This window comes from Tachysurus fulvidraco, chromosome 5 (assembly GCF_022655615.1).
Source record: "Tachysurus fulvidraco isolate hzauxx_2018 chromosome 5, HZAU_PFXX_2.0, whole genome shotgun sequence".
NCBI classification, from domain to species: Eukaryota; Metazoa; Chordata; class Actinopteri; order Siluriformes; family Bagridae; genus Tachysurus; species Tachysurus fulvidraco.
This window is the reverse complement of record NC_062522.1, coordinates 8769372-8785271: the sequence shown is the minus strand read 5'-3', so window position 1 is coordinate 8785271 and position 15900 is coordinate 8769372. Positions and strand designations below refer to the sequence as shown.

The 15900-nt window shown below is 37.9% G+C and overlaps 1 protein-coding gene across 4 annotated transcripts in view; it reads left to right on the top strand.

Annotated features, from left to right (window-relative positions):
* The window catches only part of lrp8 (low density lipoprotein receptor-related protein 8, apolipoprotein e receptor), a 204759-nt gene that overhangs the window by 91074 nt on the left and 97785 nt on the right, over window positions 1-15900 (top strand). For all 4 annotated transcript variants that reach the window (XM_047814280.1, XM_047814278.1, XM_047814277.1 and 1 more), the window contains exon 3: window positions 965-1087. In XM_047814280.1, the coding sequence (XP_047670236.1) occupies window positions 965-1087 (123 nt within the window). The remainder of the gene's footprint in view (window positions 1-964; window positions 1088-15900) is intronic.

Genomic DNA, 15900 nt, shown 5'->3' with positions numbered 1-15900 from the left:
GGAGGAGTATATGCATTCTAAAGCATTGGTGTCCAATCTTATCTACAAAATGACCAGTGTGGGGACAGGTTTTCTTCCCAATCAACAGAAACCACATCTGATTCCACCTGGTTCATCAGTTGATCTTGGCTTTCAGTAGACTCAGATGTGGCTACTGATTTCTGACTGAAATGAAAACCTGCATCCACACCAGTCCTTTCCAAATAAGATTGGACATCGGTGTTCTAGAGCACATATAACTGGACGAACAGAAATCTACTACTAGTACCAGGATAAATCATCAAGAGATGTGATTTATTTATTATTTATTGAATTAGAAAATTCTAAACTTTTTGGTAACGTATTTTATTAGTCGATATGGTTTATTATTTCCATCCATAACACTAATAGAGAGGTATAAAAAGCTCAGAAGCACTAATTCAGATTTTCGAGACCTTTTAAATACCACATTTATCATTTATTAGTGATATTTGATTTAAAAATATATTTTTTTTATTTATTACTACACACATTCCCAGGCAGATACACACCCTGTATTCTTTATGGACCCACTATAATGTATACCTATGCCACTATAATGGCTTTTCGAAGGAGTAATCATTCAGACTGACAAAGATCTTTTCTCAAGGTAAAGGACTTAACAGGAGAGGAAATGCCTTTAAAGGCACATTAAGGCATATTTAATTTGTCATTTATAATTTGGAAATTCAGCAGGAGACAAGGATTTAGCTTTTACTGCATATGATTCCTTTCTCTTTTGTACTCCAGGGCAGCTATTGTCAGGGGGACTGAAGAGAGTGTATTCACAGTTTCCAAAATGTAGAAGGTTGAAAGTATATACATTTTATAAACTGTTATAGAAAATAGAATATACTGTAAATTTGAATTGAATATGAGCTGACTAGAGTAAATCCTTTAGCTATTTTAATAATAAATGCTATCGTTGTTTTGTCTTTTTGTGCAGTGAAGACCACATGCTCTGTAGCAGACTTTACCTGTACAAACGGACAATGTGTGCCAGCTCGCTGGAAATGCGACGGAGAACCCGAATGTCTGGACGGATCTGACGAGGCTGAATCTACGTGCAGTAAGTGTTGTGTGTCAGTGCATGTATAACTAATGCTATCCTACATGGAACTTAAACCAGACGTAGTATTTGCACTATAAATAAATCTGAATCTATAACAGTTCACTGGGGAATAGTCAGTTAATTTTATACTATAATCAGGTTTAAAAAAATCTGATTTCATGTTTACATTGGAACTGAATTTAACATAATCTTTAAAAAAAAAAAAAAAAAAAAATTGGATTCCAAAAATAAATCTGTATATATATATATATATATTTTTTTTTTTATTTTGTTTTGTTTTTTAATTTTGTTAATTTTTTTTTAACTTTGAAGTAGGAGCAATTCATGAGTTATACTTGTTTTTAGTTCATGTTCATTTCTAACATCAGAATGTGGAACATACTGTATATGATCTCAGTGACTTTGACCTTGGCATGGTTGAGTAAAACATGCAATTTTTAGAAACGATGTTCAACAGGATGTTCAAAGATGTTCAACAGATACAAGAAAACACTTTGGATTTCCTAGGCAGGTAAAAACAAAACAAGATCTTAAAAAACCCAGAACTTAATACAAATAACTAGAAACATGGTGACAAGAGACAACCGACAAAAAAAATATTACACATTCAAGACAACCGGTATAAATCGGGGAGTAATTAGTGTAGCATAAGGGGCAAGTGTGCAGAAGCAGGAATGGGGCTAAGGATCAGGTGGGGCAAACATGTGAGAAGACATAATATAAGCCAAGACACCAGACACAGTATATAAACAAACCCCTGCCGGAACTGCCCCTGGTGTTCAGGAAGGAAATGCCCAAGCCATCCATGACACGAGCCATGAGCATAAGTTGTGGGGGAGGGGTTTCCTTGTTGATGAGGGAGGACAAAGTAGGCTGGAAGGAGACGTTTTGACACAAAGGATATAGTGAACAGACAAGCATTACATACAAGTTGGATGTGCCACGACAGCGTTCTTATCCAGGCATCTTAGTCAGCAGAGCTGCCAATGTTCTAAAGATGTTGATCCAGGATACCTTCCCAGGAGCGGCCGGCCAACCAAAATTACCCCAAGACCGCAGGGACAATTTATCCAAGATGTCACAAAAGACACCACAACAACATCCAAAGAACTGCAGGAATCACTTGCCTCAGTTAAGGTCAGTGTTCATGACTCCACCATAAGAAAAAGACTGGGCAAAAATGGCCTGCATGGCAAAGTTACAAGACAAAATCTGCTGTTGAGCAAAAAGAACATAAAGGCTCGTCTCAGATTTGCCAGAAAACATCTTGATGATCCCCAAGACTTTTGGGAAAATAAAAAGACAAGACAAAAGTTTTTAGAAGGTGTGTCCCCATTACATCTAGTGTTAAAGTAGCACTGCATGTCAGAAAAAGAACATCATACCAACAGTAAAATATGGTGGTGGTAGTGTGATGGTCTGGGGCTTTTTTGCTGCTTTAGGACCTGGAAGACTTGCTGTGATAAATGGAACCATGAATTCTGCTGTCTACCAAAAAAATCCTAAAGGACAATGTGCGGCCATCTGTTCATGACCTCAAGCTGAAAAACTTGGGTTCTGCAGCAGGACAGTGATCCAAAACACACCAGCAAGTCCACCTCTGAATGGCTGAAGAAAAAGTCCTGACCTGAATCCTGTTGAGATGCTGTGGCATGACCTTAAAAAGGTGGTTCATCAGGCCTATGGAAATAATCTAGTAATTTTGAAAGAAAGAAACTTTTTTTTTTCTACAGTATTACTGTATATAAAAGAAACCCCAAAAATGTAAATTAGGGTGTTTTCAGACCTTAAGTTTTATGCTTTGTTCTGAAACAGTGGATTTAAACTTTTAGTGTTCGCTTCCATACTGTACAGCAAAATTTCAAAAAAATACCAAAATGTGTTTGTACAAATTACATGAGCATGAGTAAATTGTCCTCTTATCTGTCAGAGTGCTTCTGTTTATCCTCATGACGCTTATCCATCAAGACGGATAGTCAACAGTGCTGCAGGTTTATTGTTGCCTTCTTTTAGCTGTAGTCATTATAATTGTCCAGACTGAGCAAGAATCGAGGTTTCAGTATCGAGACAGTATTGTTGCTTTGGAGAAGCGTCATTAAAAGTCATTTAAAAAATAAAAAATGGTTTGTTTGTTGGACCAGTGGTTCAGTTTGATGCCTCACCAGAAACAAACAGTTGCAGAGTTTGCTTGCAATCGAATGATTTCATACAGATGTGAGCAGAATTGCTGCCCTTTATGATCTCTAAACGGAGAAAATGCACCAGGATCAGAAACAAATACTCCTAACAAGCAAGGTGTGAAATGATTACTATAGGATTTCTGTATTTAAAATTGACTACACTGTCTTTATACAATAGGTGGATTGAACCCGGTGTATATGTTGTAATAGAAAATGTTGTGAATAACAAAAATGTACATTGAACATTCGGTACTAATACACTTACACATTCGAAAACTAGGAACAGCAAAGATAACAAAGGGGAACTGAACTGTTTCCAGTTGCACACTAAGTAGAAGAAACAAGAACATTGCAGGCTGCAGGTGTGTGGAAATAATGGAGACTAACAGCTTGACCGTTGCACTGCTTGTGCAAGGACAAGACCGTTGCACTGCCTGTGCTACGACAAGATAAGAGGAAGTCATGTACAGTGGAAGACACACACACACACACACACACACACACACACACACACACACACACACACACACACATACTCACAAACCTTTTGTCTACCTCAATGTATAAATAGTCTACTACCTCAACATCCAACTAACTCACTCTGTTCAGACTTAGGTTGGGACAGACTGACTTCACACTTGCAAGTGTATTGAATAAAGAAGTTTGGTATTCCACATGACTCTGCTGTGTTTTTCTCTGCAACTTAGGCAAAGTTCATTTGAACTATTATCTTTGATTAATAGAATAGAATTTCCACCACAATGTGTATAGAGAGTTTTACTACCATGGTGTGATAACTGATAACATGGACTGATAACATGGCTCCTAATGTAAATCTGTGTAAACATCATATAGGCATACTCTATATTAAGTCCATTTCAGTGTTGAACAGGCTGTGTGTGTGTGTGTGTGTGTGTGTGTGTGTGTGTGTGTGTGTGTGTGTGTGTGTGTGTGTGTGATTGTGCGAGTGTTTGTGGATGCGAATGTGTTTGTGCGCATATGTGCATGCATGTGTACATTTGTGAGTATGTGTGTGTGTGTATTTGTGTGTGAGTGTATTTGTGTGTTTGTGCATGTGTGTGTGTTCGTGTGTGTGTGTCTGTGTAATTGTGTGAGCGTGTGTGTTTGTGGATGTGAATGTGTTTGTGTGCATGTGCAGTGTTGTAATGTAACGAAGTAAAAATACTTCGTTTCTGTACTTAAGTAGAAATGTCACGTATCTGTACTTTACTTCGCTATTTAAATTTATGTCAACTTTCACTTTTACTCCACTACATTTCCTAGATAAAATGTATACTTTTGCTCCGTTATGTTTCCACTAAGCATCTTCGTTACTCGTTACTACAAAATAAAATCAGAAGAAATGTGTGTGACTGTAATAAGAGAGGTTTGGCGAATCACTGCTCCTAGATTGTCACTGCACGTCCGTGCGCGCTACGGAGAAGCACAGGCACGTGCAGCGTGCACGCGCAGCCAGAGCTGGAGGCATTTATTTATAACGGCGGCAGTCAAAAGCAGTGAAATGTCACTATTCTTATTACCAGAGTTGTAGCACAAACAAAATATTAATGCAATATCAAAACTAAATAAAAAATAACATTTATTGATTTGGTCTTTGTCTTGTAAATATTTGTTTATTAATGACTACATTCATTGTTTGTAGAGAATGCACACATACATGAACTGATTTGATTCAAGACTGGCATCATTACATCTTGCATAAAATTTTGGTGTCCACTTTTGCCATTTAATAATACCATAACTTTTGGCTTACTATGTAGTCATATAATATATAATATAAAACTCTTCTTGTTTTAAATTCTCACTGAGGGCTAAAACCCCCTAAAGATGAAACCCTAGAACCGCCCCTGCTCTTATACCTACCGAAAATGACTGAAATTTTACTTTTTACTTTTACTTCAAATACTTAAGTACATTAAATATCAGAAAATGACTTTTGATACTTAAGTACAGTAGATATTAGATACTTTAAGACTTTTACTTGAGTAATATTCTAAAAGGTGACTTTCACTTCTACCAAAGTCTTTTTCTAGTACGATACTTGTACTATTACTCAAGTATTGCTTTCTTTTACTTTATACAACACTGTGCATGTGTGAATGCATGTGTGTGTGTGTGTGTGTGTGTGTGTGTGTGTGTGTGTGTGTGTGTGTGTTAGTGTGTGTGTCTGTGTAATTGTGCGAGTGTGTGTGTATGTAGATGTGAATGTGTTTGTGTGCATGTGTGCATGCATGTGTGTGTGCATTTGTGAGTGTGTGTGTGTGTAAGTGTGTGAGTGTATTTGTGTTTGTGCATGTGCGTGTGTGTGTGTGTTAGTGTGTGTGTCTGTGTAATTGTGCGAGTGTGTGTGTATGTAGATGTGAATGTGTTTGTGTGCATGTGTGCATGCATGTGTGTGTGCATTTGTGAGTGTGAGTGTGTGCATTTGTGTCTGTGTGTGTGTGTGTGTGTGTGTGTGTGTGAGTGTGAGTGTGTGAGCATGAGTGTGTGTGTGTGTGTGTGTGTGTGTGTGTGTGTGTGTGTGTGTGTGTGTGTGTGTGTGTGTGTGTGTGTGTGAGCATGAGTGTCAGTGTGTGTTTGCCACATATTCCTCAATCTTCCTTCCATCTGTGTTGGATTGCCTTTGAAAATTGCTTTTGGCTTTTCTCATGCTGGTTTTTCAGAAGTTTCTTCTTTATTGCTCTCTCTTCTTCTTCTTCGCCTCAAAAAAATCTAAATGTTTCCCGTTCTTTTCTAATGCTGCAGCGGTAGTAAGAGACACTGTGGTGCTTTGCTCAGACCGGTAATAGCAGGTGAATAATGGTGAAAAACGACAGCTGTAGACTGCGCTGTCAATGTCTTGATCAATGGAGATGGCAGCACAGTCATTATGGTTGCATTAAAAAGTAATAAACAGTAACGTACGATCATGGCTTGTAGATTAAGGCTTGTCTAGGTCATGTGGCAGCGTGATTATAAATAATAAAATCAGGTCTCCTTTCAATCATCTGTGAGTTCAATCAGCTTGCATTAAGAGCACTATTTCATCTGACCTCTGACCCCACTGAGCTCCTACACAACGGAGGATACAGGTTGTGTACATGCAGTTATCATGTAATTTACTTCTCAATATATCCAAATAGCCTTGTCACATTTACTTTCATTTTTCTTCTACTAAAGAGAACATAAATAGATTATAGTGCTTGCTGAGTCTCCTGATATATTTCTTGCTACTGTGGTGGTACAGTCTATCTCATCAGCATCCCATTATCTATGTTAATCCACGTCTGTTTCATTGTTCCTGCAGAATGAAAAACGGATTCTCAGACATTTTATATCAGTATAAACAAATTGATTATTTTATCACCACAAGTCTGATCTAAAATGAGTCAGGACTCAGTGTGAGACTTGTGTTTTCCCCTCTGTTGATAAGTTTAGTGGTTGTATATAAAACCAAATTTTAGAAGCTTAAGAACAAGAACTTGGAGCATCTGGGTTTGATATCATCATTTATTTTGACGATATAACAATTTGTATTGGGGAAAAAAGACCTAACCTAACACAAACACACACAAATACACTCACACACACACAAATACACACTCACACACATGCACACACACACCACTCTCTCACACACACACATAAATATATATAAATAGATTGAGGAAAAACTGCCAATTCTATTAATAAAGCCAACACCACTGTGGAGTATGACGTTAGAAGAACTCCAATGCTAAACATCAACATCCCTAAAATGGGTGCCCTTTATTGGCCTCTGGTTAAAAGAGTTAACCATTTATATATACAGTATATACAGTATGTCTACACATACTAACCAGAATATAAGCTACATTTGCAAGAAAAATATCTTAAAGCCCTTATAAATGCATTTCCAGAATTAGCTTCTTTCTTATGTCATCCATAAACCTACACTTATCTGCAGAAAGTGTTTTTTTCTAAGCTAAGGTTAATAAATTTCCTTTTCTTGGCTCATGTGCCTCTGGCCAGGACTATATTTGGTGTAGGTCAGGGCTCCTAAAACTTTTTGCGGCCAGTTACTTCTTCATCTCCCTTTACTATAAATTCCACTGTCCCCTTGAGCACAGATTTATTATTAACATAGTCCACATATTCAAATGTTAAGCTCCTTCTTTAAATATTTACAATTATATTTTGGGTGTTCATTTGAGCCAAGGAGCTTTTTCTTCCTGAATTTTCCACCATCAGAACAAGGTCTGATTTAACATTTATTTATAGGCCTTCATCTGTTTGAAGTTTGGATTAAATCTTGAATTAAACAAAACTCCCTGGCTATGCTTCATGGAAATCTGGGAATCTCTATTCCCCATGTTTAGCATCATTGGTACAGTATAAGTGACCTCATGTCTAACAAATGCAATTTTCTTTAGACACAGAAACTGAAGTGATTTCTTTCCTGCTTACTCAGCGTACCTCCGGCCATGAGCAGTATTTTTAGATTTTTAGAAGTTATTTACATGATTGTAGTGAATTCGTTTGTGTGGTCATGGTGAGTAAATCTACTTCACAATTCTATGCAACTCAAGGAATGGTCATTTGCAAAGTGGCTGAACTATGACTCAAATAATTACTTTCTACACCTAATATACTGTACGGTAGAGTCGAAGTCAAGTGTACCAAAACATCGATCTTGATTTATTTTAATTTATTTTTGCGGCATGAGAAATATGTACAAAATACACCAATACACCACGAAACGTTTTACACAGTATGTGCATTGCTTTTCTAGCCCCAGCTGGGGGGTTGAAGCTATTTACATTTGCTCACTTTTATCCGAAGCAATTTGCAACAGAGATTTGAGATCACAGCGTTACAAGCTGTTGCCCAAAGCCTTAACCATGAAATCACAACTTGCTTCCATCAAGCAGTATGTGATTTTATTTGCATAGAGTTGGGTTTCTGTAATGTTCTAACATCTGTACTGAAATACTCTCATCGCAAATGAGAAACAATTAAAAGATGCTTAATGAATTCATCTCTAAATTCTATTATTTTCAATTGAAGTTATTTATATCAATGGATATTGTCCTAGTGCAGCTTTATAGGAGTATAGAATCATCGAATAAAAATGTTAAAAATCTCTAACATTTATCTCTTTTATCATATTTATCTAAAAAAAACCTCCCTGAGATGATACGAGGAAGAAACCTTGAGAGGAACCAGACTCAGAAGGGAACCTCATGCTCATCTGGGTGACACTTGGACAGTAGATAATTTCAATGTAAATAATATGCTTTCTACAACAGTTTGTTGTTTGGTTGGAGTTAAACATCCAAGAGCTCCTGGTCATTGTCATTTCCAAATTCACCACAGACACAACACTATGTCTTTCCTGCTAAAGTCTTCAAATGTTCACTGATAGAGACCAAAGCAAAAACTGTTCGATGCGTCGGCAGTTAAAAATCATCATGCTTTCTTACCAGCATGTTTTTGTCAATTAAATGTCTAGCTGCCCCCAACAAATTCTTATAAATGCATACAAATCATTCAAAATCCCTAAAACAAACAACAGGTAGTTTGGTGGTTAAGACTGTGAGCTAATGCTTTGAAGGGTGTGAGTTCAAATCTCACCACTATTACAACTGGGACTTTGAACAAGCCCCTTAACCCACAACTGTTTACTTGTATAAATGAGATATAAACTGCTGTGGATTTAAACACCGATTTAGTTTCATTTCGTTTTAGCTTATACATCTATTAAAGTATACTTTAATAGATGTAACAGGAGAGATTAGAATTATATTTGAAGAAGATTTTCTATCACATTGTGACCTCTAATATGTAAATATGTAAAGAACCTAATCTGGAGCTGAACACCTTTTAATGTTAATGAGCAAATATAATGGCTCATGCTGTATAGAATTTTCATTGTATGAGTATAAGTATGTGTATTAGCATACAATACGGCTCGCCGAATCTACCAGAGGCATCAGAAGCATAATGAAACATTTTATTTAGCTTCGTTTATGTATCCGTTGATTTCATTGTCATGAAAAGTGCATCAATGTCTATTATTAGGCATGAGATCAAATTTCAGTGTCTTGAATATCGCAGTACAGAGTTGTTCTTGAATATTCATTAGAAGCTCTACTGGTTCTTACTCACATGCTGGCAACCCTATTCAATTCAATTCAATTTTATTTGTATAGCACTTTGAACAGTGGACAACGCAAAAAAGGTTTACAGAAGTATTAAACATTATAAGTAATAGTTCAATTAATTATTAATTTTTATATTTATTCATCCCTACTGAGCAAGCGAGGGGTGACATTGGCAAAAAAAAAAAAAAAGGGAAAACTCCTTGAGAGGATCACTAGAACATTGGAGTAAGACCCCAAATTTGTGAGTGCTTAAGTGTCTTGCGGCTTGCTTGTTTAATACTCCAGTAATTAAAGCTATGGCACTTGGCCTGCAAGTCAATTCCAGTTTGAAGCCACATTTCATTTGGTCTGCTTGAATTTGGAAAAGAATAATACTGAAAAAGATTTTACAGCACTAAACACAAAATGTACAGCACTACAGAAAGGTTACTTTAAGCTAACATACTGTATATACTGTACAGCCATAGCCAAAAGTTTTAAAAAATTAAACGTTTGCTACCTCAGTTTTTATGATGGCAATTTGAATATACCGCTTGGACTGCTGAGAACTTGGGTAAAGTTATTTTCTCTGATGAATTCCCTTTCTGAATGCTTGGGGCATCTGGAAAAAAAGCTTGTCCGGAGAAGAAAAAGTGAGCCCTACCATCAGTCCTGTGTGATGCCAACAGTAAAGCATCCGGAGACGTTTCATGTGTGGAGTTGCATCTCAGCCAATGGAGAGGGATACAAGAACACCATGAATAAAGAATGGCACAAAAACATCCTCTATGAGCAACATCTGCCAAGCATCCAAGAACAGTTTGGTTACAAACAATGCCTTTTCCAGCATCTTGCCATAAGGCAAAAGTGATAACTAAGTGCCTCTGAGAACAAAACATTGAAATTTTGGTTCCCTGGCCAGGAAATACCCCAGAATTTAATCCTATTGAGAACTTGTGGACAATCCTCAAGAGGCAGGAGGACAAACAAAAATCCACAAATTCTGAAAAGTCTAAGCATTGAAAAAAATGGACTGCCGTCAGTCAGGATGTGGATCAAAAGTTGATGCCAAGCATGCCAAGGTGAATTGCAGAAGTCTTGAAAAAGAAGGGTCAACACTGGAAATATTCACTTTTTGCATAAATTTTTTGAAAATTAATATTTGTGTCATTAATATTTGTGTTTTTCGCATCAATAATATCTGTCATTTTCAAAACGTTTCGCTGTACGTGACTTCTGGCTTTGGCTGAAGTCTAAAGATTAAAACCCAGACGTGTGCTGCACTTGATGTAAGTCACACTCACTTCTAAAGTCACACTCACTTTTCAGAAGCCTATTTAAATAGCGCAACCAGATATTCGGTAGATATGAGAATGAGGATGTCCAGGATGATGAACGATTGTTATTCTAATCTGCTCATGCACTTCAGGTGGATGTCAGGAGGATGTAACAGTTTTAATGAGACTAATTTGTTATAGAATCATTTAAGGCATAATTTATGTCAAACAATATTTCTGTATTAAATATTATGAGGATATACACGCAAAGATCATAACAACATGTTAATAGTAGGGAAATTATACCGTTATTCCTGATCTACATTTTTTACAATGTATTGATATTGCAGCGGTTCGATTTCTTGTCACTACCTAAATATGTAAGAATCATGAGGTACATTTTCTCTCATTCAGATGTCATTTTGTGTTGTCTGACATTGTGTTAACATAAGCACTATTCGGGACGGGATTAGTTTTACGTGGGGACGTGGAGTACTGCAATTTTACCTCAGGACGTCTATAGTATTAATTGGCCAATTCGCACAGGACAAGACATCTCAGTAAAACTAGCAGAAGTGGGAGGGGCAACTCGCTTTACGCAGTAACCTCCTTGTCGTCATGTGCGTATGACATTGCTTCCTGTTATCACGTGCGCAAACAGACAACTTGGCACCTCCATGCTTGAAAAACTCGCCAAAAACTACTTTTAAACAGGAAATGATGGAATTTTACCGTACATATTTACAGCGGGTCTATTCGGACGGGATTAGTATTACCTGAGGTAATTTTTCCGTCACCGTAATCTTTACTGACATTGTCCGTAATGATTACCGAGATGGCACATTCGGACGGGACTAAAATCACAGAGAAGCTCTGGTAATAATTACTTTACCCCCACGTCCCCACGTAAAACTAATCCCGTCCGAATAGGGCTATAGACAATGCTTATTTCATAGTATCTTATCATAGACAAGCCACCTGAGAGAAAAAACTAATCATATGTTTGTCTCTTCTATCGTTCTGCTTTGATTAGTTTGTAATTAACACAGCAAACCTCTGAAATGTGCCTCAGCACCGAGCCTTTGTCAGCTAAAAATGCGTCTGATCGAATTGATTTTCCTCCTAAGCATTTGCCAGATTTGCAAAAGAGACTCCTGCAAACAGATTAAAGAAAATCCAGGAGAGACACCATCTCAGGAACTAATAATTACCCAATTTGAGTATGAAATGCTGTTCGACAATATTAATAGAAAGCTTCAAGAAATTGAAAAACGTTATTTTTTAATATTTCACCATGGAAACGCCTTTTTCAGTGATAGAAATATTGCTGACCTTTGGTCAAACATTTACCTTGGTGAAATTCTAATTCATTTGGTCCCAAAGACATAAAAATATTGGCATTTTTTTCTTTTCTTCAGTTTGTTCTCTTTCCACTGCTGTGGAGATAAGGAGCTATTTTGTAAATGAAAACAAAGAAGTCAGGGGATGAATTCCAAATGACACATTCTCGGATGTAATGAGCATTTACGAGTTATAATGTAGTGTACACACATACACACACACACACACATACACATACACACACACATCCAGGGGCAATTGAGCATTGCATCTACATCATACATTCCTTCTACATGTATGTGTCTGGGTGGTTGGTAGGAAACAAAGAAAAATATAAAAACTCAGAGGTAGAACATACAAAGAACCTCCACACCAGGGGCGTAGCACTAAATGTTGGTCGCCTGGTCACAGCACTATACCAACCACTGTGATAGTCAATTCAGCGGAACCCCGTCTTGCATGCCAGAGGAAACCCTCATCGGAAGTCTAGCACTTACGACGAAATACCACGACAACGGCATTGCCGATTTAGCATACCAAGCCATAATTTTCTCTGTTTGTTTGCCTTTTCTGTGTATGACCCTCACTATCTGTGCTTGACTTTGTTTCTTTCTCTTTTGCCCTTTATGGATTTGTTTGCACCGCTGCTTGCTCTTCCAGGTTTTGGATTAAACTTCATGTTTATCACAGTTCTGGATTTTGGATATTTTTAAATTGGCACGTTGTTTTCTTGTGTTTATTGTTCATATTTAGCTCATTAGTAATTAAGAAAAGGAAAGCCACGCTACATGCTATCATTTCTACTGAGTCAGGATACAAAAGCCAGCACCGTTATGTGCTCCTTCATAGTAGTTTTGCCACTTAATTATTTTAATATTAGGTTCAGATCCAGTCAGATGCACCGGATGGGTTCAATTTCATGCTTCAGGTGGCGGTTCCCTAAAGTAATTTCCCATGTGGCCACACTCTCTGCGCTGTCTGTGCCAGCCCTCTTGCCCAGTTGTCCTCTCCTGTCCTGGAGTACAATTTGGCCCCTCAGCATGGCCTGATTGCTTCTTAGCACAGGCGCCAATGGAGGCATTTTAATTTCAATCCTATCAGAGCTGATTCTCCTCACTGAGTGTAAACAGCAGAGTTCATTTGCTGACTACAAACGCTTTCCCACCGTGCATCGCTGGGATTTTTCGGAACACTCTTATTCCCTGGCTCTTTCTTTTCTTGTAACTGGTGCTAAACTGGTGTACATATCACCAGCACCTAGTTTTACAATCCAAAACACAATGAGATGTGTGAGAGGAGTAGGACAGAGGTGGTTAGAATGAATTTGACACGTTACTGATGGAGACATTGAGATTTCTGGAATCTGTTTATGCTTTGCATGCTTTCTTGGGCTTGCACTGTACGTGTGTGTGTGTGTGTGTGTGTGTGTGTGTGTGTGTGTGTGTGTGTGTGTGTGTGTGTGTGTGTGTGTGTGTGTGTCTGTGTGTGTGTGTGTATACCTATGTCTGGTGTCTGTGTGTATACATAGTGTACAAACCCACAGAAAGATGTAAGCTGATGTATGTTCCTCTTTTTGGCCCAAACAAATATTTGTAATGTTTCTACCTAAAAACAATCACCACTCAGTTTCGCATAAGTACATATGAAATACTTTAAGCCCATTCGATACACTCCTGCCCGCACCACACACACACTACCGCTTCATTGTGATCCACCAGCAACTAATATCTGCTCGGTGCTTTCTGGTATTGGACAGGATAAAGGGGGCAGGTCATTAGATGGACTATGGTCAGTAATTATACACCTACAAAGTGACCTATTACGAATTGATTTATGTAACTTTTGATTGTTACTTGTTCTCAATGAGGGACTTTGACGCTAGCTATGAAGTGCTCAGCATGTTGAGAATAAGCTGCCAATTCTCAAATGTTAAAGGTCTCTGTTTCTCAGAGGGTAAGTTAATTGGCAAATGGCCTGGAGACACACTTTCTCATCCACTCTGTTTATCCCCTCAGTGATGGGGTTGTCTGTTAGAGACCAGATACTGAGGTGGCCTTGGTGTATCCGTGCGTGCGCATGTATGTGTTAGTGGGGTTTAATCGATTTTGTTTGGCTGTGTGGTTACAGATCATGAATAATTTAACTTGCATCTCTATCAGCGTTTAATGTCACCTCTCGAAGTCTTAAGGCAAAAAAAGACAATCAAGCATACACATACAAAAGGAACTATTCTAAGCCTCAGGGGGCTTTAATATGAGCTTCTATGGGAATTCACCTCTCACCCTGGATTGATCCCAGTATTGTACAGACATCTTTAAATTCATCATGGAAAAAAAAGCCTGCCTTAGCTGTCTATATCCTGTCCAAGAAAAGCTTTTTAAGCATTTTTTTTACTCATTATACCATTTTTTTTTTATTTAATGACCATTACATGAGTATTAGTGGTAGTGTCTGGAGAAAAAAGTGCATAATTGTGCATAAACACAAATGCATTGTACTACATTTGAAATGGCATTTGAATTTATATATATATATATATATATATATATATATATATATATATATATATATATATATATATATATATATATCTCCATTTACAATACTGTGGAGATGTTGTAACTTAGTGGTTACAATGATGGACTACAGCTCTGTAGGTTGTGTGTTCAAATCCCAACTCCACCAAGCTACCTCTGTGGGCCTCTGAGTAAGGTCCTTAACCATCAATAGGTCCGTTGTATAAAATGAAAAAAAATGCAAGACAATAACAAGTTTAAGTTTTAAACCACATAGTTTTATCTATCTGTGCATTGTTTTACTGCCTCCATGACAGGGTATTATTTTCATCAGATGCTGCTTCTTTTTCCTATCGACCTTTGGTGATTGTGGCCAGTGAGTTCCAAAGGGCACTTACTCACTCACTCTCACTCATTTTCTACCGCTTATCTGAACTTTTCGGGTCACGGGGAGCCTGTGCCTATCTCAGGCGTCATCGGGCATCGAGGCAGGATACACCCTGGACGGAGTGCCAACCCAACACAGGGCACTCACACACTCTCATTCACTCACACACTCACACACACTACGGGCAATTTTCCAGAGATGCCAATCAACCTACCATGCATGTTTTTGGACAGGGGGAGGAAACCGGAGTACCCGGAGGAAACCCCCAAGGCACGGGGAGAACATGCAAACTCCACACACACAAGGCGGAAGCGGGAATCGAACCCCAGCCCTGGAGGTGTGAGGCGAACGTGCTACCCACTAAGCCACCGTGCCCCCCTCCAAAGGGCACTTGTTTATAAAAATAGCTCTGATTTATCCAGATATACTTTTGCATGCTTAAGACAGTGTCATTTGTGATGAGGTCAGAGGTGAGGTTTCTTTCCGATGACTCTTCCATGCAGATCGTGTTTGTTTAAACTGCTGTTTCAGCTCATTTTTCCTGCTGCTCTTTAGTGTCATTTGAGCCTTGAACAGGATCCTACTGTAACAGGTCTATCTCAACATTTCATTGGTCTTCCAGATCATGCCATGAATTCCGTAATTCTCTTGAGGCACTATTTTCAGGCATTATTTAGATTCATTTTCAGATCCTTAGATAGAAGACTCCATGGTTGCTGTGTGTTAGATACACTCCTAATTCACTACAGTAATGAGTCAATTAATTAAGTTTATTAATTAAGAATTGTATTTATTCGGTTATGAGACTTTACAACTAAACCACTGTCCAAACATTTGCACATGCCATAATTATTCTTGTTTAGATACATTTTGTGAAATATAAAAGCCTTTGTGTTCTTCTTTTTACTTCAGAAATCAACAAAATGTTATTGGGTCAGAGGTTTGATATTTACAATCACATACAACATTGTGAAAAACTTTAAAGC